Source organism: Mobula birostris, chromosome 5 (assembly GCF_030028105.1).
Source record: "Mobula birostris isolate sMobBir1 chromosome 5, sMobBir1.hap1, whole genome shotgun sequence".
Classification (NCBI taxonomy): Eukaryota; Metazoa; Chordata; class Chondrichthyes; order Myliobatiformes; family Myliobatidae; genus Mobula; species Mobula birostris.
Window position 1 is genome coordinate 61535411 of NC_092374.1, and position 25706 is coordinate 61561116.

The window sequence follows — 25706 nt, forward strand, 5'->3', positions numbered from 1 at the left end:
TTCCGCCCTTTGTTGGCGAGGTAAGTGAAGAATTTGATTAAACAAATCTTTTCTGTATAGCTAAGGTTCGGTAAGCGAATGCATTTTACCTGATAATTAAGTCTGCTGTGGTTGGGTGGAGGGCTGAGCCAGGGTGGATTCGGGTCAAGACAAACCTTACCCGCTTAGGTCTAACCAGAGACCAGGCAGTACAGTTAGAGAGTGCAGTACCACGGTGGCTGAAGCAGCTGGAGCAAGAATTTGCTGGATGAATCCAACAAGTTGAGCAACATCTTGGGGGTGAGAGTGGGGAAATTGTCAAAGTTTAAAGACCTGATGTGGGGCCATTTCAGCCTGGGAAAAATCCTCTGACTATCCACATGATGAATGCCTCTAATTATCTTGTACACGGCTGTCAGGTCACCCCTCATCCCCCATCACTCCATGGCGAAAAGGCTGAGTACATTTAACCTATTGTCATAAGGCATGTTCAGGCAACATCCTTGTAAATCTCCTCTGCACCCTTTCTATGGTTTCCACATCCTTCCTGTAGTGAGGCAACCAGAATTGAACACAGTACTCCAAGTGGGGTCTGACCAGTCCTATATAGCTGCAAAATTACCTCTCGACTCTTAAACTCAATCCCACGATTCATGAAGGCCAAGCAACATACACAAAAAATGCTGGTGAACACAGATGCCTGGCAGCATCTATCGGAAGAGGTACAGTCGACGTTTCGGGCCAAGAACCTTCGTCAGGACTGATGGAGGCCAATGCTCTGCCTTCTTAACCACAGAGTCAACCTGCGTAGCAGCTTTGAGTGTCCTATGCACTCGGACCCCGAGATCCCTCTGATCCTCCACACTATCAAGAGTTTGCCATTAATGCTATATTCTGCCATCATATTTGACCTACCAAAATGAACCACCTCACACTTATCTGGGTTGAACTCCATCTGCCATATCTCAGCCCAGTTTTGCATCCTATCAATGTCCCACTGTAACCTCTGACAGCCCTCCACACTATCCACAACACCCCCAACCTTTGTGTCATCAGCAAATTTACTAGCCTATCCCTCCACTTCCTCATCCAGGTCATTTATTTAAAAAATTACAGAGTAGGGGTTCCAGAACAGATCCCTGAGGCACACCATTGGTCACTGACCTCCATGCAGAATATGACCCGTCTACAGCCATTCTTTGCCTTCTGTGGGCAAGCCAGTTCTGGATCCACAAAGCAATGTCCCCTTGGATCCCATGCCTCCTTACCTTCTCAATAAGCCTTGCATGGGGTACCTTATCAAATGTCTTGCTAAAATCCGTATACACTACATCTACGGCTCTACCTTCATCAATGTGTTTAGTCACATCCTCAAAAAATTCGATCAGGCAGTTTTTTTTTGCTGTTGCTCCAGATTCTAGCACTAACAATCTCTTGCATCTCCAGCTCTTGAAATATGTTGTTTTGTTTACCATGGATGTGTAAAAGCAGAGTACTTTGACCTGCAGATTATTTCCCTTGTCATAGCTGGAACTTTGCTAAAATTGACACTGATTTTATGGGATGTTACAGTTGATTGTTTTCTACCTAGATAAACAATTCTCTATTTTATTCCTGAATCTGTGGATAAGAATGCTGTAGGAAACATGGATTTCTAATACAATGCAAAAAGAACAGTGCCAGGCATCACCGATGAATAGTTAACCATACCACTGCAATAATGCAGCAACAAACGTTGGGCAGTGGTATCAGATCTAGTGCATTTTGCCATGTTGGTTGAGTTAATGCATATGGCTGATGCCAATTTGATTATATAATCATGGAGGATAATCAGCTGAACGCACTCCTGACACTCTAAACCAAGAATCCACATAGGAACAGGAAATCTGACTCATCATCTTCAGCAACTGGATGAAAATGGCCACAATCCCAGCAAACTGTGAGGGAGAAGACAATGTTCACAATAATGAATGTTTAAATAGCTCACAATCACAGGAAACATCAGCTTAAAGAGAGCAACAATAACTTATATTCAACTGAACAGCTTTGACAAGAAAAACATCCTAGATCATTGCACAGAAACGCTTTTAAAGGAAACTTGGTCACAAACCTCATAAATAGACAGACACTTGATGAAAATCTTTCTCAAAGATAGAGGCTTTAAGAAGTGTCTTAAAAGTGGGGTGGTTTCAGGAAGAGATTCCAGAGTTTTGGGCAAGACAGATAAAGGCGTAACCTGAAAAGGTTGAGTGATGGAAACTGGAAATAGACCAGATAAGAATTTAGGTGAACTGTGGAAATGTTACTGGGAGATACTGGGATGGAAGAGATTAGCCGTCTGAGATCAGGAAAGGATCCAAGGTCATCCTGCAGGCTGCAACATTAACCATCTCAGGAAACCTACAATACAGTACATGTTTGCCTCCAACAACATTTAAAGCAAACCATAATACACTAGTAGTAGACAGCCGTCAATCCCAGGAGATCATGAGTTTGCGCCTCTGGTGAACCGTGTCCTCTCCAGGGCACAAGCCTGGGTGGGACGATTTGAAGAACCGGCTGTTGTTCATGCAGCGGGTACCTCCTCTCCACATTACTGATGTAGTGCAAGGGAAGGGCAGGCACCGACACGGCTTGGCACCAGTGTCATCGCAGAGGCTGCCAGAGTGAAGTTGTAAACGACATCAAACTGCCTTAGGGACCCCGGCTTCAGATTTCTTCCTCGGGGTTGACTCTCGAAGCCTTTCCCAGGAGTGGGCGTGGCCGCAAGGCAGCGGAGGTTTAAAATCAGAGTTTTCCTTTTCCAAGGCGGGCTGCCGTCCAAGGCTGACGAGCCCCACCTGCCCGAAATATACAAAGATAATCAAGCAAAAGCAGTCCAAATTGTAAAATAATTTAAACTATTACGGATGAGCACCGGCGGGAGAGCACTATGGGCACTGTCTCTGCACAGTTCAGAACTGAACACCATCCAAGCCGGACAGACCAAAGCTATTTTTAGCCCAAGGTACTAACCTGCAAATTTGGTAGTCTCACCATCTTCAATGGCGGGATTTCATGTGAGGTAACGCATTTTGGTGCACTTTGGATTTCACTTAAAAGCACGCTGCTTAAACATACCAACAATCACACCGATTTAAAAGAGTTTATTACTTCTATAATTTAACCCCAATTTAGAATTAGTTAGGTTTGATAACGAATATCAGTTTAAGAACCTTTTTTAGAAATATTTATGATATACAGCTATTGGTCCATGCTCATCATAATCTTTCTTGCTGACCCATAATTGTTCGAAGATTTTGAGGCAACATAAGATCGATCCTCCAAACCAAACAGAATATCTCCTTATGGGAATTGCCCGGACCTGCAGGTTCATATCCTGTACCAGGCCCCTCACCTCCTTCTGGAAACGGACAGGAAAGCCAGGGAACATGCTGGACCCACCACAGAGTAGGATGTTCCTGGACACCTCCTCCAGGATTGAGCTGTCACACTTGTTGATGAGATTCAAAGCTATGGTGTGGAGTCCAGGCTCACTGGAACCCATGAGGGCTGGATTAAAGAGGGCCTCGGGGCACTTGATCTTCTCCTTGCCTATAGTGATCACTTTGCCGTCAGGCAGTTCATAGTGCATCGAAGATTCCTTGGATTCTACACGAAGTTCCGTCTCGAAATCAGCGGCAGTGTAGCAATATTTCTGTTTGATATGCTCCACTATTTGGTAGTCGTTGGTGCTCAAAGTGTGACCGTTCTGATTGAGAAGATCCATCAAGTACTTGGTGAGGTCGTTGCCAGCGTAGTCTACGGTGGTGGCGATATGCGGAATGATGTAGCCTTCGTGAATGGGCACCACGCTGGAGTATCCGTGGCCGCTCTCCACCACCAGCCCCGAGGTGCAACCGTAAGCGTAGATGGAGAGAACAGACTGCCTAGAGATGTGCACGGCCGGAAACCCAAAGGTCTCAAAGAGGAGCTCGGCCATCTTCTCCCTGTTCGTTATGGGACTGAGTGGCGGGTCGGCCACCATCACGCCGTGGTCCTCCGGTTTCGCCTGCAGTTTCTTCTCTAGCACGTAGTCCAATACGATCTCAGCGCCGTCCCAGTCTACCACAATGCCGTGGTAGAACGGATTGCTCAGCCGAAGTTCGGAGGGAGCCGTCAGCTCTCTGCCCACGAAGCTCTCCTTACGGATGTCTCCGGTCTTGACGCTGCGCTGCATTGGTCTGCCCACAATGGACGAGACAGTAACCGCTGGCTTGCACCGGCCAGCGAGGCCGGCCTTAATGTAGCCCGTTCCCAAGTCAATCATTAGTGCCCGAATCTCCTTTACTTCTCTGCCCGTGTGGGCTGGCTGGTTTTCTGCTGAAATGTTGCATGGCATGCTAGGCTGGGATTTCACCGTTTGACTCGTGTAGGAGGGGTATTTCCTGCGCAGAACGCCCAACGGCAGGGGCCACTTCTGAACGCGCAACCCGGATGACTTCATCGCTAGTTCTGTTCCGATCGCTGTTTGTGTTTACAAGATCACCCTCTTCTGCGCCCACCTTTGGTTGCTAGGTGGGTTCATAATCCCGTTTCTCTTCCCCTTCCCCCTCCTCCATACCACTTTATACTAATTATTAAGTTTGTCATCGCTGTTACTATGGGCGTCAGACAGGCACCCCATTATCCCGTCATATGGGTCGGTTTGGGTCTCCACCGCCACGTTGGGGTTGGTAATGAGTTATGAACTCAACTGCCCCGTCTAATGGTTAGCCTGCGGCGCTATCGCTATAATCCGAAACTAATAAAGATCCGTCCCACAAAAGTCGACACAATGCTTACTTCCCGAATTATAGTCTATGTTCCAAATATATAAACTTTGAGACTAGGGGCACGTTCAGGTTACTGGAGATAACTGCGGATCTGCTGGTAAAATATATGCTCGACAACATTCTATTCCGCAACTGAAGAACAGTACAGTATTTTAGAACTCAGGTGAACAATCTGGAAGTTGTGAGAGCTTTTTTGGCACAGGGTTCACGCTGTTGGATTAACTTGCTGTTCACAGTGAACAGGGGAACTGCAGTGGCCAAAAACTTTTCTTAGGCATGTGGAACCACAAACTAGAATTGGAATTGATTCATTATTGTCATGTCTGTCTGTCTGTCTAGGTACCATATCCGATGCGGACTTTGGTGACCATGGTTTTCCATATAGATCTACCCTCGTTCTTTGGATGACTTCCATTTCCTCCATGTGTAGCCACCTAGCTATGCTTTTAATGTACAAAGAGGTCTTCCTCTAGGTTTACTCCCCTCAATCTTTCCAGAGAGTATGAGTTTTTCTAGTTCATCTTTCCGCACGATGTGTCCTAGGAATCTGAGTTGTTTTTCTCTTATTGTTGGTATGAGTGATCAAACTGCTTGGGCTCTTCTGAGAACTTCTTCATTCGATGTGTGTGTGGTCCATGATATTTTTAACATTCTCCTGTAGAACCATAATTCAGCTGCTTCTAGTCTCTTTTCCATTGCTGGAGAAATGGTCCAGCATTCACTTCCATAAGTCAATTCATATTATTGTCATATGTACCGAAATACAGTGAAAAACATGTTCATACAGATCAGATCATTAGACAGTGCACTGAGGTAGAACAAGATAAAACAGCAACAATGCAGAATAAAAGCCAACAGCTAGAGAAAAAGTGCAGTGCAGGTAAACAATAAGGCGCAAGATCATTGCGAGGGAACTACTTAATATTATAAAAATACAGCGGGATGCTATCTGCCCTTGTGCTTATGATGTTGTGTCTGCCTGCCGGAAGAGGAGAGAAGAGAAAATGTGGAATCTGAGTGGAGTCTTTGATTATACTGACTGCTTTTCTTAGACAGCAAGAGGTATAGACGGAGCCCATAGAAGGGAGGCTGGTTTGCATGATAAGCTGAACTGTGTACACAATTTTCTGCAGTTTTTTGCAGTCACGTGTAGAACAGCTGTCAAATCAAACCGTGATGCATCGATTAGGTTAACAAGGTTGTTGGAAGGCTGGCGTTAATGCATGTCGTGGCCAGATTAATTTCAAGGTAAGCATAATTTTAGGCCTATCATAGAATACATATACAAACTCTGTATATTTCATTATTATAGCCTTAGCAAGTTCTACAGAGCTTTACAATCAATAAAGCATGTAAAGCATGAAAAGTGGCAACCAATTTGTGCAATGCAAGATTCTCCAACTCTTTAAAAAAAAATCAGTTATCACACAAGACCATAAGATATAGGAGCAGAAGTAGGCCATTCAGCCCTTCGAGTCTGCTCCACCATTCAATCATGATTCAAATCTTCCAGTCATCCCCACTCCCCTGCTTTCACCCCATACCCTTTGATGCCCTGGCTAATCAAGACCCTAACTATCTCTGTCTTAAATACACCCAATGATTTGGCCTCCACAGCCGCTCATGGAAAGAAATTCCACAGATTTACCACCTCCAAAGTAATTTCTCCACATCTCTGTTCTAAATGGACGTCCTTCAATCCTGAAGTTGTGCCCTCTTGTCCTAGACTCCCCTACCATGGGAAGTAACTTTGCCATATCTAATCTGTTCAGGCCTTTTAACATTCGTAATGTTTCTATGAGATCCCCCCTCATTCTCCTGAACTCCAGGGAATACAGCCCAAGAGCTGTCAGACGTTCCCCATACAGTAACCCTTTCATTCCTGGAATTCTCGTGAATCTTCTCTGAACACTCTCCAATGTCAGTACAGGTATATCCTTTCTAAAATAAGGAGCCCAAAACTGCACAAAATACTCCATGTGGTCTCACAACTGCCTTATAGAGCCTCAACATTACATCCCTGCTCTTATATGCTATACCTCTAGAAATGAATGCCAACATTGCAGTTGCCTTCTTCACCACTGACTCAACCTGGAAGTTAACCCGTTAGGGTATCCTGTGCAAGGACTCCCAAGTTCCCTTGCAACTCTGCATTTTGAATTCTTGCCCATCTAAATAATAGTCTGCCCATTTATTTCTTCCACCAAAGTGCATGACCATACACTTTCCGACATTGTATTTCATTTGCCACTACTTCACCCATTCCCCTAACCTACCTAAGTCTCTCTGCAGGCTGTCTGTTTCCTCAACACTACCTGCTCCTCCACCTATCTTTGTATCATTGGCAAATTTAGCCACAAATCTATTAATCCCATAATCCAAATCATTAACATACATCGTAAAAAGCAGCAGTCCCAACACCAACCCCTAATTTCCCTGTAATTCCATGGGCTCTTGTATTGCTAAGCAGCCTCATGTGTGGCACCTTGTCAAAGGCCTTCTGAAAATCCAAGTACACCACACCTACTGCATCTCCTTTGTCTACCCTGCTTGTAATTTCCTCAAACAATAGCAGTAGGTTAGTCAAGCAGGGTTTTCCTTTCAGGAAACCATGCTGGCTTTGGCCTAACTTGTCATGTACCTCCAGGTACTCCGTAATCTAATTCCTAACAATCAATTCCAACAATTTCCCAACCACTGATGCCAGACTGGTGGCGCAGTGACATCAGCGCCGGACTCTGGAACGGAGGTTCCCGGGTTTGAATCCAGTCGGCCGTTCCCGAGTACACTTCCCATCCATGCCAGGTTGAGTGTTGAGCTCACAACTTGACCCGTAAAATAAAGAAAATACTGTTCTGCGAAAATGTGTGAGGAGTGGCACGCCACACAGTCTCTCGTTCCGCACCTTGTAAGGCATGAAAATGCCCAATGCTGGCCTCGGCCTGAGTCGACGTTGTCATCATCATCAGATGCCAGACTAACAGGTCTATGATTTCCTTTCTGCTGCCTCCCACCCTTCTTAAATAGTGGAGTAACATCTGCAATTTTCCAGTCAACTGGTACAATGCCAGAACCTATCGATTCTTGAAAGATCATTGTTAATGCCTCTGCAATCTCTCCAGCTACTTCCTGCAAAACCCGGGGGTGCATTCCATCAGGTCCAGGAGATTTATCCACCCTCAGACCATTAAGTTTCCTGAGCGCCTTCTCAGTCGTAATTTTCACTGCACATACTTCACTTCCCTGACATTCCTGAATGTCCGGTGAAAACTGATGCAAAATACGCATTCATTTCCTCTGCCATCTCTTCATCTTTCATTATAATATCTCCAGCGTCAAATTCTATTGGTCCTATATCTACTCCCAACTCTTTTACCCTTTATATCCTTATAGTATCTTCTTTGAAGTCACCAACCTCCTTTCATAATTCATCTTTTCCTTCCTAACGATCTTCTTAGTTTCCTTCTGCAAGTTTTTGAAAGCTTCCCAATCCTCTATCTTCCCACTAGCTTTGGCTTCCTTGTGTCTTTTGCTCTTACTTTGGCTCTGTCTACACTTGTCAGGCATGGTAGTGTCCTTCTTCCATTCGAAAATTTCTTCTTATTTAGAATATATCTGTGTTCCACTTCTCTCATTTTTCACAGAAACCCCAGCCATTGCTGCTCCAGTCAACTTTGGCCAGTTTCCCTCTCAAGCCATTGTAATTTCCTTTATTCCACTGAAATACTAACACATTGGAATTGAGTTTCTCTTTCTCAAATTTCAGTCATATTGTGATCACTGTTCCCCCAGGGTTCCCTAACCTTAAACTCTCTTATTACCTCTGGATCTTTGCACAACACCCAATCCAGCACAGCCGATCCCCTAGTGGGCTCAACAACAAGGTGCTCTAAGAAGCCACCCCTTAGACATTTGACAAATTTTCTCTCTTGAGGTCCAGCATTGGCCTGGTTTTCCCAATCCACTTTCTTGTTAAAATCCCCAATGATTATCATGACATTGCCCTTCTGACACACCTTTTCTATCTCCTGTTGTAATTTCTAATCTACATCCCCGCTGCTGATTGGAGACCTGTATACAACTGCCATTAGGGTCCTTTTACCCTTGCCATTTCTTAAACTCAACCCATAGAGACTCTGCACCTTCCGATCCTGTGTCATTTCTTTCCAATGATTTAATATTATTTCTTATACAAAGAACCACACCTGCCTACTAACCTATCTTTCTGAAACACCGTATATCCTTGGACGTTCAGCTCCCAATGGCAGCCATCCTTTAGCCAAGTTTCAGAGATGGCCACACCATACTTGCCAATCTGTAGCTGAATTTACAAGATCGTCCATTTTATTTCTTATGCTGCGCGCATTCAAATATAACACTTCCAGTCCAGTATTTGTTGCCTACTGTTTTAACTGCACCACTCCTCTATTGTCCTGTAAATCATCCCACTGGCTATGATTATACCTCATCTCCTGCCTGTCCTTTATCATCTGTTGCTACTTTTGATTTATTTCTGTTTACCCCTTCCTCAGCTCTATCACTCCGGTTCCCATCCCCCTGTTTAATTAATTCAAACCCTCCCGAACGGCTCTATTAAACCTGCCTGCTAGGATATTGGACCCCTTTAAGTTCAAGTGTAATCTGCCCTTTTTGTGCAGGTCGTACCTCCCCCAGAAGAGGCCTCAATGATCCAGGAACCCGAAGCCCTGCCCCCTACCTAGTCTCTCAACTACGCATTAATATGCCTGATCATGCTATTCTTGCACTCATTAGCACATGGCACAGGCAGCAATCCTGAGATTAATACCCTGGTGGGTCCTGCTTTTCAACTTCCTACCCAACTCCCTGAATTCTCTCTTCGGGACCTCCTTTCTTTTTCTACATATGTCATTGGTACCCTCTCCCTTCAGAATACTTTGCACCCTATCCGAGACATCCTGTACCCTGACACCTGGGAGGCAACACACCATGCAGGTATCTCTATCAGGCTGACAGAACCTCCTGCCCGTTCCCCTCACTATAGAATCCCCTATGATTATCTTCCACTCTCCCTTCTGCACCACGGAGCCAGGCTCAGTGCGAGAGACCCGATCGCCGTGGTCATCCTCTGTCAGGTCACCCCCCTCAGCAGCATCCAAAACAAGATAATGATTACTGAGGGGGATGGCCGCAGGGGTGCTCTCTACTATCCGAGCTCTTCCCTTCCCTGTCCTGACAGTCACCCACTTATCTGACTCCTGCATCCCCGGGGTGACTAACTGCCTATAGCTCCTATCTATCTCCTGCTCACTTTCCCTAATAAACTGTAGGTTATCAAGCCACAGCTCCAGATCCCCAACACGGTCTCTCAGAAGCTGCATCTCAGTGCACCTGGCACAGATGTGGCCATCTGGGAAACTGGAAGATTCCCAGGATTCCCACATCTGAAAACCAGAGCAAAGTCGTAACCCTACAGACATGCTCTGTTCCTCAAAAAAATGCAAGGAAAAAACAAAGTCCACTTACCTCGCCGAAGCCCGAATGAGCCAAAGCCCTACCATTCCGACTCAGACAGCTCCTCTAGGCAGTGTCTCCCTTTTACTGTATACCTGAACCTTCCCTGCTATCCAGCTCACAATTGGTGTGCCGCTTATAGTCCAGTTCCTGCAAAGCTTTCCCTTTTCAAACTTCGCTCTTGGACTTGTGCGTAGCTCTCCAACTCGCGATTGGTGCGTCGGTTATCTGGTTCTCAATATGTTGATTCAGCATCTCACCAACTCTTTGAAATCATGGAATGAAAGGCAAGTAGACAGGATGGTGCAAGAATCCTAACGGGGACATGGTGATGAATACAGTATAAATGTTCAGTCCATGAATACTAATGTGAACTGGTCTCGGCACAGTTTAGATTTTGAATGTATTAATTAAGTAGATGTAAAATTTAAAAATATGCCAAATACAGTGCACAAGGAATGGAACATAAATTAGCCGTCGTGAGAGTTCACTGACTATCTTTGTGTTAAAGAATTTGCTCAGTTGCATCTGTAGCCTTTTTCTTTGATCAGCAAGCTGAACCCTCTCAAGCAGTTCCTACCTCACTCAATTCCCAGCTTCCACTACTTAAACCTTATCTTTGGTGTCACAGCTCACCTCCAAAAACCAAATTAGTTTTTGCTAACTTTCTACTGATTTCTCCCATAACCTCATCTGAATGTCTAATTAGTATACAACATCATCCATCACGCTGAAACATACTGAACTTCAACAAGAGGAATTCTGCAGATGCTGGAAATTCAAGTCACACACATCAAAATTGCTCTCTCTCCTTTGTCCCTCTGACTATACCCCTTACCCATCCTCTGAGTTTCCCCCCTCTCCCTTTTCCTTCTCCCTGGGTCTCCCATCCCATGATCCTCTCATATCCCTTTTGCCAATCACCTGTCCAGCTCTTGGCTCCATCTCTCCCCCTCCTGTCTTCTCCTATCATTTTGGATCTCCCCCTCCCCCTTTCAAATCTCTTACTAGCTCTTCCTCCAGTTAGTCCTGACGAAGGGTCTCGGCCCAAAACGTCGACTGTACCTCTTCCTAGAGATGCTGCCTGGCCTGCTGCGTTCACCAGCAACTTTGATGTGTGATACTGAACTTCAAGTTGCTTTCTATAAAAATGTTGCATATCAGTCATCTACTCATAGCCATTAACATCATTAAACACCGTCCAACAGGCCCTCTTCTCTTATTTACTCAAAGATAACAAGTTGGTTGAATTCCTATTTTGGCTACCTCATACAGTGGCTTCTTTTTCTGCCTATTCAATGAAATACCCTACACTCTCATGGCCTTCATTGCCTGGAATCACCAGTTCAGTCCAAATGCTGGTAGTGCATTATTATGTACAGTTCTAGCCACCAAACTATAGGAAGAATGTAATTAAGCTACAGAAGGTGCAGGAAAGGCTCACAAAGATGTTGCCAGTGCAGGAAGGCTTGAGTTACAAAACTGTAGACTGGGACAGTTTTCCCTGAAGCAAAGGTCCTATAGAGGTTGATAAAATCATGAGGGGCATAGAAGGTGGATGAGATAAGTATTTTTACCAAGGTAGGGGAGGCTGAAATTAGGGGAAATAGGCTTAAGGTGAGAACAGAAACTTGTAAAGAGATAATTTAAAGATTTACCAAAGTTCCTCTAACAGAGGGTGGTGGATATATGGAGCAATCTGCCAACAGTGGTGAAAGTGGGTGCAATTACAGCATTTAAAAAGACATTAGAACAGGTAGGTGGATAGAAAAGGTTTAGAGCAGAGTTTCCCAAACTTTTTAATGCCATGGAGCCCTACCATTAACGAGGGGTCTGTGGACCCCAGGTTTAAAAGGGGCTATGTGCAAAAAGCAAGCAAATGTGACTAGCTCAGGAAGGCACCTTAGTTGGCACGGATGAATTAGGCCAAAAGACCCATTTCTGAGAATGACCAGTATCAAATCCCACTCATCTAATGAAACATTATGGGAAGATTTTAATGTTAAAGCTACTTTTTAAACATAATTTCTTACTGGACAGGTAACTGGGTTACTTTTATGTTGAGACCTGAATATAGATAAATGCATGATGATGTCAGAAAGCTGAAAAGGGTGTATGTCAAGTGGGGGTGGCATGATAATGGGCAAGAACATTTCTTCACTCTGTACATGCCTATGAATATCTGAATATGTTTGGCTGTAGAGATTCTGGCCCAAAGCCAACTGCAGCTGTATGTGACCAGAAATTATCAATTGCGCTCACAGTGAATCTTGGCAAGATTCATTGATGGTGCTTCAAGTGCTGCTCCAACAGTACTTGGGAAGCATTGACCAATAATTCAATGCAAGATGGTCATTCTCTAACTATTAGGTTACTGGAAGTGTGGTAAATTCATTATTTAATCAACTATCAATTATATTTAACACTGAAACAGACAATTTATTTATTTAGAGAAAAAGGAGGTAGTAGGGCCTTCCCAGCCACCCATCTATTTGATCCCAGCCTAATCGTAGGGCATTTTACCTTCTAGCTCTACTGTGGGAGTAAACCTATGCGATCACAGGGAAAAGGTACAAACTCCTTATAGAAAACCAATGCGATCAGAGGGAGAACGTACAAACTCCTTATAGACAGCACCAACATTGAACTTTGACGCCCTGAGCTGTAATAGCTTCATACAAACTGCTAAGCAATCGTGGCACCCCACAGTACTAGAGTAGTAATGGTTCAAATTTTATAACCAAAACAAATTGAATTCAATAAACAAGATCCACACATCAAAGTTGCTGGTGAACGCAGCAGGTCAGGCAGCATCTGTAGGAAGGGTCTCGGCCTGAAACATCGACTGCACCTCTTCCTACAGATGCTGCCTGGCCTGCTGCGTTCACCAGCAACTTTGATGTGTGTTGCTTGAATTTCCAGCATCTGCAGAATTCCTGTTGTTTGTCAATAAACAAGATATTTATTTTTTCAAATAAGTAATAGTCTAATGCTCAGATAGAGTTTTTTTAAAATATAAATCAACTGCGAGTTCAATTTGCTCTATCTTATCGAGAGAAGTATATTTGTATGGGAATAATAATTCCTTTACAAGAGAGAAAAGGGTCATTGTTATGTACACACTGGTAAGAATATCCAACAGTATGGGTTCTTACTTATTTTGAATGTGGTATATAGTTAGGTCTTTTTTACCACTCTGTGCACTAGAATTAGGTTTTTTTAACTTAAAGAAGTTATTTCCATTGCTGTAGTGAGAGATGGGTCCTGCTTACACAACCTGGTGAGTATCAGGTATCAGTGCTATAAGCAACCTGAAAATGCATGCCCTCCTCTTGACTTCAATAGCTGGACCACTAACTTACTTACAACTACAGAATGTGATGTTATGTTAATATAAGACAACCACCTGCACTATCACGTTTCCCACTGAATTCCTCATCAAAAATGTAAAATATGATTATACATTGAGAGATTTGTAAAAGGAGGCTTACATTTGTGTTATGTATTTTATGATCTGAGGAAATTCCAAAATGTTTTCCAGTTAATTCATTCCTTTTAAGATTAGTCACAGATGTAGAATATGGAGCAACTGATTTGCATATAGCACAAATCCCATGAGCAACTCTCAAATACCAGTTACATAACCTATTCAAATACGTAACCTTTGCATTCATCAGAGAGCATATACAGGACATCAGATGAATGCCTCCTCCCAAAAACAGCATTTTTCAGCAGAATACGATCACAGTATTGGACAGGAAGGTCAGCCTAACATTTTGAGCTCAAGTCTTTGGAGTGGGAATGTGTACCCACATCTTGATCCAGAGGCGAGATTGCTAATAACTCAACTATAGCCTAGCGCTAATGTACGTAATTAAAGTTATTTACCAGTAAGCCTTGTTTTTCATTTTCCAAATAATAAGAAACAAACCTTTTTTTATTAATCTGTACAGCTGCACAACAAATAGAAAACAGGTGGATGAATGCTGCTGGAAAGACGTGGAAACAATGGAATTGCTAAACTTTACGGGAAATGCTTTCTCAGGTGCTCTTTCAATTGTGGAATGGTGGACAATTGCTGTCGGCAGACATGGCACAATAATGGCATTTTTAACAACTCAGGCATGTCATCCTTGACAATTATCTTTCCATTCTCTTCCACCATCTTCATCACATCTAGTCAAATTGTAAAAGTATCAAGCATTAGTATTCATTCAAATTCAGAAGGATTCTTAATTTATATTTGTCTGCATTATAAAAAAACAAATCCAGGAACAGGCACATGCAAAGCAGCTGATAGATTAGAAGCTATCACGTGGTATCAAAACAATACACACAAATGGAACTCAGCAGGCCAGGCAGCATCCATGGAAGAGTACAGTCAATGTTTCGGGCTGAGACCCTTCAACAGGGTATCAAAAATTGCTTGCATTCTTTGCCATGCCATTAAAGAGCGAAGTTTCTTTACTAAGAGTCATATTAAATAAGCTCAAGCCATTCTCAACCCTTTCCATATCACATGCACAATTCTTGTGCAGAAGGGACAGATAATCACTGATAGTGAAGAGCTTGTGGTGAAAACGTAAACCCAAAACCAGAAGCTGAAGATAATACCAAAGAAAAAGTTTAAAATGTATCCAAAAAGACCAATAACCAAAGGATTGGAGACATTTCAGAATTCAAAGGAAAGCTGAGATAAATAAAGAAATGGAAACCACACAAACTATCTGACAAGAAACATAGAAAATCTGTGAAACAGTGCGGATCAGAAATAACATCTTGCTAACAATCAACGCTGCTGCACCTCAAGAATGTGTGCTTTGCCCACTGCTCTATTCTCTCTATATCCATGACTGTGGCTAGGCATAGCTTGAACAGCATCTATAAATTTGCTGATGACACAACAATAGATGGCAGAATTTCAGGTAGTGCTGAGGTGGCACACAGAAGAAAGATAGATCAGCTGGTCCAGTGGTGTTGTAACAATAAACTTGCACTCAAGACGGTAAGAATTGATTGTGGATTTCAGGAAGGAAAGTCAAGGGAACATATATTCACGGTATATATTCTTATTGTAAAGTATGTTTTTTTTATTACTGTGTAGTGCACCGTACTTCTATAGAGCTTGAAACAGGGGTTTCCAACTCTTTTTTTATGCCATGGGTCAATAACCAATACTATTAAGTGAGGGGTCCATTGACTCAAGTTGGGATCCCCTGGCTTAAAAGAATGTGAACTGATTTCATTGAAACATACAAAATTCCTTTGCTTCCTGACTGAGTAGATGCAAGGATGATATTTCCTTTGGTTGAGTTAGAGATTTGGGGGTCACACTTTCAACCATTTAGGACCAAGATGAGAATAATCAATCATTGGAAATCTCACTCCATAGAATAGAGGAGATTCAGTCAATTAGTATATTCAGGACAGAGATTTAGAGATTTTTAGATACTATGGAAATCAAGGGATCCAGGACTAGCATAGAGGTCAGTTAGGACCTTTCTGAATGACAGAACAGGTTGAATGGTCTCTTCCTACTATTTCTCCCATTTGTGTTGTACTGATGCTTTGAAAGGTGATGTGGCTAAGTAATCAAAGAAGAAAGGAATAAGATGTGATGTTTAAAGAGTGAGGTGGAGGGAGGTGCATGGTAACTTACATGGTGCAGAAACACCCACATCTGACCAGCAAGGCTGAATGGCTTGTATCAGTATTACAAATCTGTTGTAATTTTAAAAGATTCTCTTCTCATTTATGACTAGTAGATACTGATACCGTAAATTATTCAACTATCATACTCACCAAAGGTTCATAACTAAAGATAAAACTTAAGGCATCTCAAGGAAAATTAAATTCAACAACTTTTTTTGATATGCATTATAAATACATCAGCTCAATGAATTGGTAATTATCAGATATCTATATTTAGTGATTTTTTTAGTATTTATTTAAATTGCTATGTAAGTGATGATACTATTTTCAAAGAAAATTGTTTTGGCTTTTGACTATTATGCAAGTTTCAAAAATTATTCTCAGAAGGATTAATCTCTAGCATTTCAGATTAGTATGTGTATGCATGCCAAAATAGTTGATTTGACCTTTCAAAAGTTGGAATAAGCGTCTCAAGGAATACAAGTAATGTGGAATTTAAACTATTGAAGTAAACGGATACTCCTCTTACCTTGGGATTCCAGGAAATAATCAGTATTAAATGAATTCCAATGCTTTTTGGTCTTCAAGCAGGGAGAGTCAAAATCTTGGCTGATAACATGGAGATGCATGTGGCTAGTAAAAACAAAAGGAGTAAAGAGTGAAATGGTGCTTAACTGTTAAAAAAACATTTCACTTCTATTCAACCTGTTCCCAAAAATTAACTCAAGAGGTTATAAAATAACTCAATAATTCAAGAAGTTGTCTAGACTAGGGGTTCCCAAACTTTTTTATGCCATGGACACATACCAAGCAAGGGGTCTGCACACCCCAGGTTAGTACCCCTGGTCTAGACCAACATTATTTCAATCTTCCTGATGCAATTACACACAAAATTGAGAGGAGAATGTATGGTTTGAATAACACAAAGCTGTTGTCCTTGACCCAAGGTTGTAGAACTATGTGGTGTAGTCTCATGATACGGAATTGAAATTTAAAGCTGAGATTGGGAGAATTTTCTTCAGAGTTGTGAATCTTTGATTGTTTTACTCTTGTTTTAATCTTTTTTGCCAATTAAGATAATAATTTATTATAAACCCAAAATGGATGCATTTGTACAAAGATTTTTTTAGCAATTGAAAACATCCAACTTCACCAAACAATAATCACTAAGAAAACTTCCCTGAACTACAACAAAAAAATACAAAATTAAAAATTATAGCATTAATGGTTGGATATTGGGCTTTAGAGATCAAATACCTCCTGCTTATATTTCATATTTGGTTTGTCTTTTAAAAATAAAATCTGTACATAAATTCCACAATACTATTAATCTTGATTAGAAGAGATTTACTACAAAACAAAAATACAGACATCTCATGCAATAGAACAAAATTGGCTTTGTTTTACTTAGAGACCAAGCAGAAATGCTTTCAGCTGTAATTTTGTATTGCTGTTTTTACTTCATAGCATTCTTGAAAAACTATGAACTATAACCATTTTACTGTTGGTAATATTGGCATTATAAAATTTGGCTTTACAGGGAAACAACTGCTGAAAAAAAGATGCAGTTATCTCACCAACGTATTGACTAACATTATCACTCGTTCAGGTACTTGACATTAAATTGTGCAATTTTACAATATTTAGAGGAAGAAGCTAATTTGAAAATAATTAACATATACATTTGGTAATTAAGACAAATAATGATGATGGATTAAATTCTAGTCCAGTGTAACAACGCAGCACTGCAGAGAATATGCTATTTTACCCCATTGTCTTTCTTTGAGTTTGGCACTAATGCAAAGCCCTACGGTTCAGTTAGATGATAAAGGTGCCATGGTACTAAATGAAGAACATGAGATGCTTGTAAATATGCCTTGGTCACCATAACCAGCACGTTTTACCAAAAATAGAGCATTTCACTCAAATAGTACACGCAGAGGCAGCTTGCTTATGAAAGCTGGTGAATGTAGCTTCAAAGTATGTCACTGTATGTGGAGGACTGTTACTGTTGGGGAAACAAGGCACTCCAGGAGTTAGAGTTAGTGTAACTTGCAGACCGATACAAACGTACTTAAAAGAACACAATGATTATCTTTTTTGGTTGCGGTTACTGCAGAATTATTGGAACAAAACTTGAATTAAATATTTTTTAAAATGCAAAAAGCAATTGTGAAAGGAGAAAATAGCAACATAGACTTTTGGCACTCCCAGTTGCAAAAGACAACAAACTGTGAAACTACAAAAAGAAAGAAATAATAATAATAATAATAATAAATAAATAATAAATAGAGAACATGGAATGAAGAGTCCTTGAAAGTGAGTCCATTGTGGGAACATTTCAATGATGGGGTAAGTGAAGTTAACCCCTTTTTGATGGTTGAGGGGTAATACTTCTTTCTGAACTTGGTAGTATGAGTCCTTGAGGCATCTGTACCGTTTTCCTGATGGTAGCAGCAAGAAGAGAGCAGGACCTGGTGGTGGGGGTACCTGATCTACCTCTTTCATGCAGATGTGTTCAATGGGGGGGTGGGGGGTTACCAGAGATGGACTGGCCTGTATCACCTAGTTTCTGTAGGACTTTCCGTTCATGGGCATTGGTGTTTCCATACCAGGCTGTGATGCAGCTCAGTCAATATACTCTCCACCACACATCTACAGAAATTTGTCAAAGTTGTAGATGTCGTATCAAATCTCCACGAACTCCCAAGTAGAGGCGCTGTCGTGCTTTCTTCGTAATTGCATTTCCGTGCCGGGCCCAGGACAGGTCCTCCGAAATAATAACACCGAGGAATTTGGGTTGCTGACCCTCCGATGAGGGCCGACTCCTGGAGCTCTGATTTCCCTCTCCTGAAGCTGATAATCAGCTCCATGGTCTTGCTGACACTGAGTAGGATGCTGCCGTTATGGCACCACTCTGCCAAATTTTCAATCTCCCTCATATATGCTGATCTATCACCACCTTTGATTCAGCCTATGACAGTGGTGTCGCCAGCAAACTTGAATATGGCATTGGAGCAGTGTTTAGCCATGTAGTCACAAGTGTAAAGGGAGTAGAGCATGAGGCTGAGCACACAGCCTTGTGGTGCACCTGTGCTCATAGAGATTGAGGGGGAGATGTTGTTGCCAATCCGAACTGACTGAGGAAATCGAGGATCCAATTGCATAAGAAGGTATTGAAGCCAAGGTTGAGGAGTTTGTTGATTAGTTTTGAGGGGATGATAGTATTGAAAGCTGATTTGGGGTCAATAAAGAGCAACCTGTTTTATGCAATTTTGTTGTCCAGATTTCCAGAACTGAATGAAGTGCCAAAGAGGTGGTATCTACTGTGGACATGTTGCTCCGTTAGGCAAATTGGAATGGATTTATGTCTTTTCTCAGGCAGGAGTTGATATGTTTCATCACCAACCTCTCAAAACATTTAAGCTTTGTGGATGTAAGTGCTACTGGATGGACAACAGTCACTGAGGCAGGTCATGACATTCTTCTTGGGCACCTGTATAATTGAAACCTGCTTGAAACAGGTGGGTATCTCAGACTGCTGAAGTGAGAGGTTAAAGATGGCAGTGAACACTCCAGCTAGTTAATCAGCAGAGGTTTTCAGTACTTCACCGGGTACCCCGTCTGGGCTGGATGCTTTTCGTGGGTTCACCCTCCTGAAGGCTGCTCACACGTTGGCCTCAGAGACTAAAATCACAGGATTATCAGAGGCTGTGGGAGTTCATGAGGGTTCCTCCTTTTGACGGTCAAAGTGAGCATAGACTGCATTGCGCTCATCTGGAAGCAAAGCCCTGTTGTCGCCTATGTTGCTCGATTTAACTTTATAATTCTGTCCACATGAACAAATCTCTATTTCAAATTACACTACAGCTGGGGACTGTACCACAGGCTGCCTGATTTCTCAACTCTGGAAAACCATCCCGAAATCTCTTCACCAATCTCTCATTGAAGATGCAATTTACAATCTACAGTTTTGACTAAGCTTTCAGCCATCTGTCCCACTACTATTTAAACCTTGCACCAAGGAATTGATTATGGACGTCAGGAAGGAGAAGTCGAGGGATCACACACCAGTCCTCATCGAGGGATCAGCAGTGGAAAGGGCGTCTTTGAAGACCTACCCTGGACCCAACATTTTATTTCAATTATAAATAAGGCATGACAACAGCTATATTTCATTCCGAGTTTGGAGAAACTTGGTATGCTAAAGACTTGTGCAAATTTCTACAGAGGCATCGTGGTGAGCATTCTAACTGGTTACATCACCATCTGGAGGGGCCACTGCACAGAACTGGAAAAAGCTGCAGAGTTGCAGCCTCCCCAGCACTAGGACAACATCAAAGGTGATGCCTCAAAAAGGTGGCACCCATCATTAAGGACACCCATCACCCAGGACATGCCCTCGTTTCTCATTGCTACCATCAAGGAAATGGTACGGAAGTCTGAAGACACAGACTTAATGTTTTAGGAACAGCTTGTTCCCCTCTGCCATCAGATTTCTGGATGGACAATGACCCCACGTACAACACCTCAATATTTTTTTCTTTTTTAAACCTTTGCACTACTTTTAATTTTATTTACATAATGCAGTTTCTAATACGTATAACACTGTACTTCTGCTGCAAAACAACACACTCATGACATATGCCAGTGATATTATACCTGATTCTGAATGAGGATCAAGGATCAGCTTTATACACTATATATGTATCAATGTATTAGGAATTTGTTGTGGTATGTTCATCAGAGCGTGACATGCAACAAAAAACACTTAACAATGAAAAATAAATTATATGAAAATAAAGACATTGAAGTACAAATATAGAATAAAACGTGCATATAAATACTAGCAGGTATTTACAATGTAAATAGCATAATAAAACGTGGTTTAAAGTGTGTAAAGTGCAAGACAGTGATTTTGGTGATGGAGGGGTGGGTAATAGAACAGTTCATCAGATTAACTGCCTTGGGGAAGGAACTTTTAAGATGGACTGACATTTTTGTTCTAATAGCCCTATAAGCGCATTCCAGAAGTAAGATTTTTCCTGCCTGCTTCTTTGTCGTGGATGCATACAAGTAGACTGCAGCCAATGACCTTTACTGCTGACCTGACAAGTTTTCTGTAGATTGTGTGTATTGCGAGACGATACTGCACCAAACTAGACAGTAATGGCTGATGTGAGGATGCACCTTATGATGGCAATGTAGAATTGCACTATTATGTATCTCAATGCCAAATTTCAGTTGACATCAAGGTGAAACCCATGAAGATGTTTTGCTACATTAAAGATCCTTTACAAATGCAAGTACTTGTTTTAGCTGGAATAGCAAATTAAATCAAAAGCTGAACCATTTGTAGACAAAGAATAACTGCAGTTAAGGAAACCCCAATCAAATCGTTTGCAACATGCAAGTAGATTGGGAAAATCAGGTTGGTGCTGGATCCCAAGAGGGGGAGTTTCTAGAATGCCTACAAAATAGCCTTTTAGAGCAGCTCATGGTTGAGCCCACTAGGGAATCAGCTATTCTGGATTGGGTGCTGTGAAATGAATCAGAATTGATTAGAGAGCTTAAGGTAAAAGAACCCTTAAGGGACAAGTCTTCATAATATGATAGAATTCAACATGCAATTTGAGAAGCAGCAGCTAAAGTCAGATGTATCAGTATTACAGTGGAGTAAGGGGAATTATAGAGGCATGAGAGAGGAGCTGACCAAAGTTGATTGGTAAAGAACACTGGCAGGAATGATGACAAAAGCAGCAATGGCTGGAATTTCTGGAAGCAATTCGGGTGCAGGATATATACATCCTAACAAGGAAGACGTATTCTAAAGACCAGATGACACAACCGTGGCTAACAAGATAAGTTAAAGCCAACATAAAAGCCAAAGAGAGGGCATTTAATACAGCAAAAAGTAGTGGGAAGTTAGAATTAGAAAGCTTTTAAAAACCAACAGAAGGCAACTAAAAAACATATCAACGAAAAGATTGAATAAGAAGATAAACTAGGCAATAATATTAAAGAGGATACCAAAAGTTTCTTCAGATACATGAGGAGTAAATGAGAGGCGAGACTGAATATTGGACCACTAGAAAATGACACTGGACAGGTAGTAGTGGGGGGCAAGAAAATGGCGGATGAGCTGAATAATTATTTTGCATCAGTCTTCACTGTGAAAGACACTGGCAGTATACCGGAAGTTTGAGATCCTCAGAGGCAGAAGTGTGTGAAGTTGTCAATACTAGGGAGAAGGTTGTTGGGAAACTGAAAGGACTGAAGGTAGAAAAGTCACCTGAGCCAAATGGTGAACACCCCAGGCTTCTGAAAGAGGTGGCTGAAGAGATTCTGGAGGCATCCTCTTTCAAGAATCAATTGGTTCTGGCATGGTTCCAGAGGAAAGGAAAATTGCAATTGTCACTCCACTCTTCAAGAAGGGAGAGAGGTTAAAAAAAAAAGGAAATTATAGACCAGTTACTCTGACCTTAGTGCTTGGAAAGATATTGGAGTCAATTGTTAATAATGTAGTTTCGGGGTACTAGGAGGCACATGATAAAATAGGCTGTGGCCACCACGGTTTCCTTAAGGGAAAATCGTGCCTGGCAAATCTGTTGGAATTCTTTACAGAAATATCAAGCAGGACAGACAAAGGAGAATCAGCGGGTGTTGTTTACCTGGATTTTCTGAAGGCCTTTGACAAGGTGCCACACATGAGGCTGCTTAACAAGAGCCCAGACTATTACAGGAAAGATACTAGCATGGATAAAGCAGGCGTTGATTGCCATGAGGCAAAGTGGGAATAAAGGGAGCTGTTTCTGATTGGCTGCCGGTATTCCACAGGGGTCTGTGCTAGGACAGGTTCTTGTCACAATATATGTCAATTACTTGGATGGCTTTGTGGCAAAGTTTGTAGACGACACAAAGATTGGTGGAGGGGCAGGCAGTAAAGGAAGTAAAGAGGCTACAGAAGGACTTAAACAGATTAGAAGAATGGGCAAAGAAGTGGCAGATGGAATACAGTGTATGGTCATGCATTTTGGTAGAAGAAATGAAAGGGTAGACTATTTTCTAAATGGAGAGAAATTTAAAAATCTGAGGTGCAAAGAACTTGGGACTCCTTATGCAAGATTCCCTAAAGGTTAGTTTGCAGGTTAAAGCAGTGGTGAGGAAGGGAAATGCGATGTTAGCATTCATTTCAAAAAGGAATAGAATATAAAAGCAAGGATGTAATGTTGAGGCTTTATAAAGCACTGGTGAGGCCTCATTTGGAGCATTGAGAGCAGGTTTGGGCCCCCTATCAAAGAAAGGGTGTGTTGACATTGGAGGGGGTTCCAAGGAGGTTCATGAAAATGATTCCAGGATTGAAAGTTTTGCCATATGAAGAGCATTGGCTGGCTCTGACCTTCTACTCACTGGAGTTCAGAAGAATGAGGGGTGACCTCATTGAAACCTGTCAAATGTTGAAAGGCCTTGATAGGGTGGATGTGGAGAGGATGTTTCCTGTGGTGAAGGAGTCCAAGACCAGAGGACACAGCCTCAGAATAGAGGGGAGTCCTTTTAGAACAGAGATGGAGAAATTTCTTTAGCCAGACATTGATAAATCTGTGGAATCCATTGCCACAGGTGGCTGTGGAGGCTAAGCCTTTATGTATATTTAAGGCAGAGGTTGATAGATCCTTAGTCAGGGCAAGAAAGGTATGGGGAGAAAGCACGAGATGGGGGCTGAGAGGGAAAAATCAATCAGCCATGATGAAATGGCTGTGCAGACCTGATGAGCCAAATGGCCTAATTCTGCTCTTATATCTTTTGGTCTTCACCTTTAATGCAGATGCACAAGATACCAAGAGAACAAAAAAAAAATGGAGTGAACGTAGCAAAGAAGCTCTGATGTTCATGCAAAACATAAATCTTTCCCTACCTCATGCTTGGTATAGCATGGTAGCCCAATCGAAATCTTAACGCTTTGGAATCCACACGTTCTCTCACCAGCTTTTCTCCAACTTCATTCATGTGTTGAAGCAAATTTAAGTGATCCTTTCTCACAGCCTTCAAACTGGAGATAGATTCCCATGGTAACACCAGCCAGTGAAAACGAGCCTTCGGATATTTGTCTTTAATTACTACAACGGTATCATCTTTATATACCTGAAGGAGCAAGAAAACTATTTTTTTATTCATCTATAAATCAATTTAGGAAAATAACTCAAGATATTTCATGAAAAAGTGACCACATGTAATCTCGTCTACACCGGAAAAGCCAAGTGCAAATAATGTGTTGCTTTGGAGAACACTTGCATTCAGTCCACAAGCCACTGTACTTCTCCATCCCATTCTAAGCTGCCAATGGCTCCTGTACTGCTACAACAAGAGCAACACAAGACTGAGAGAATCAATACCCCTTCTTCTACCTGGGTATCTTGATATTAAATTCTACAACTTTTGCTAACCCTCTTAATATCAGAACTGGCCATTTCTGCCAGTTATTTAATTGTGATTTTGTCTCAGATTTTCTTTCTCCAATAGAAATAGCCTGACCAGTTGGGAATATCCCATAGCACTGGTATTATCAATAGATACCAAAGAAAAGATGCACAACAACTCATTTGGTCTCACCCTATCAGAAATGTTCCTTTTGTTCTTCCCACCTTCTCAGCTACTGAAAAGTAACTCGTTTTCTTTCCTTCCCAGTTCTAATAAAGGGTCTTGGACCTGCAACTGTTTCTTTTTTCAGCATTTTCTGTTTTTAATCCAAAGATTCAAAACAGAGACATTGATTAATGAGTCGGAACAGTTCAGCAAAATCAAAGGCAATATAGTAATGCAAGATAAGATACAAACAATTCCGTTTTAAGTTAAAGCTCGGGTAATTCGATGCAGCAGAGCCAAGGCAAGTCGAGGATCAATCAGAGACTTGATCAATTATAGGCTGAGCTGAATCAGAAAGGTCAGGTACTGGCCGTATCAAGGTGATAGAGCCTGAGCCCATGGGTGAGGAACAACCCGAGGTTTCAGCGATTTAAGCGCGGGCCATATTGAAAAGGTTGAGGTGTCAGGATTGGAGGCCAGAAACAGGCCGGTTCAGCTCGCTACTCCACAGAGTTTGCTCATCTCTGTGCTGGACTGAGACTGTAGCCTGCAACTAGTGGACTTCTGGATTGGCTACAGTGATGCCTGCCATTGTGAACTTCAGTTCTGCATGCTGTTTGCTTGCTTTTATTGTTTGCATGATTTGTTTATTCTCCCCCTCTTTCTCTGCACGCTGGGTGTTTAGATGGTGTTATTTTTAATGTGTTCTATTAGGGTTCTTTATTTTGTGGCTATGAGTAAGGAGATGAATCTTAAGGTTGTATAACTTCGATAATATGAAATTTCTATTTTTTCTATAGATTTCATTTAACTTCATGATTAATCATTTTTACACACCTCTAACAACCTTCTAACAATTAAACAATTTGAAATGCTATTAGTACAAGTGCACAAGAAAACCATTTTATAAAAATCTAAGATTTTTTTGGGAGAAAAAAACATACCTGCAATTTTGGATCCTGCATAGAGACTTTTAGCCCTTGACTCCACATTCCCTGAAAATCCTGAAGAAGCAAAGTTAGGTGGTGGAAATAATAACTATCTCAGTCATTAGGTAATTATGTTAATAGAACTTTTAAATATATAACCAGGACCAAGATTGCCACTTATAATTATACCTTCAAATATACATTCTGCCAAAGTGGCACACTATTATCTCATGGGATCCTGTACATGTATGTCAAG

General features: G+C 41.8%; 2 protein-coding genes across 8 annotated transcripts in view; both read right to left on the reverse strand.

Annotated features, from left to right (window-relative positions):
- Window positions 1-3199: 3199 nt before the first annotated feature.
- Window positions 3200-4472, reverse strand: LOC140197256 (uncharacterized). Its single transcript, XM_072257178.1, has one exon. The coding sequence runs from the start codon at window positions 4463-4465 to the stop codon at window positions 3200-3202; it is 1266 nt and encodes a 421-aa protein (XP_072113279.1). The 5' UTR covers window positions 4466-4472.
- Window positions 4473-14202: 9730 nt separating this feature from the next.
- aptx (aprataxin) overlaps window positions 14203-25706 on the reverse strand; it is a 28118-nt gene continuing 16614 nt past the window's right edge. For 6 of the 7 annotated variants that reach the window (XM_072258130.1, XM_072258132.1, XM_072258134.1 and 3 more), the window contains 4 exons: window positions 25466-25525; window positions 23854-24080; window positions 16468-16571; window positions 14203-14462 (listed from right to left, as the gene is read on the reverse strand). In XM_072258130.1, coding sequence (XP_072114231.1) covers window positions 14311-14462; window positions 16468-16571; window positions 23854-24080; window positions 25466-25525 — 543 coding nt within the window. In that variant the 3' untranslated portion in view covers window positions 14203-14310. The remainder of the gene's footprint in view (window positions 14463-16467; window positions 16572-23853; window positions 24081-25465; window positions 25526-25706) is intronic. The other variant, XM_072258135.1, reaches the window with a different exon arrangement.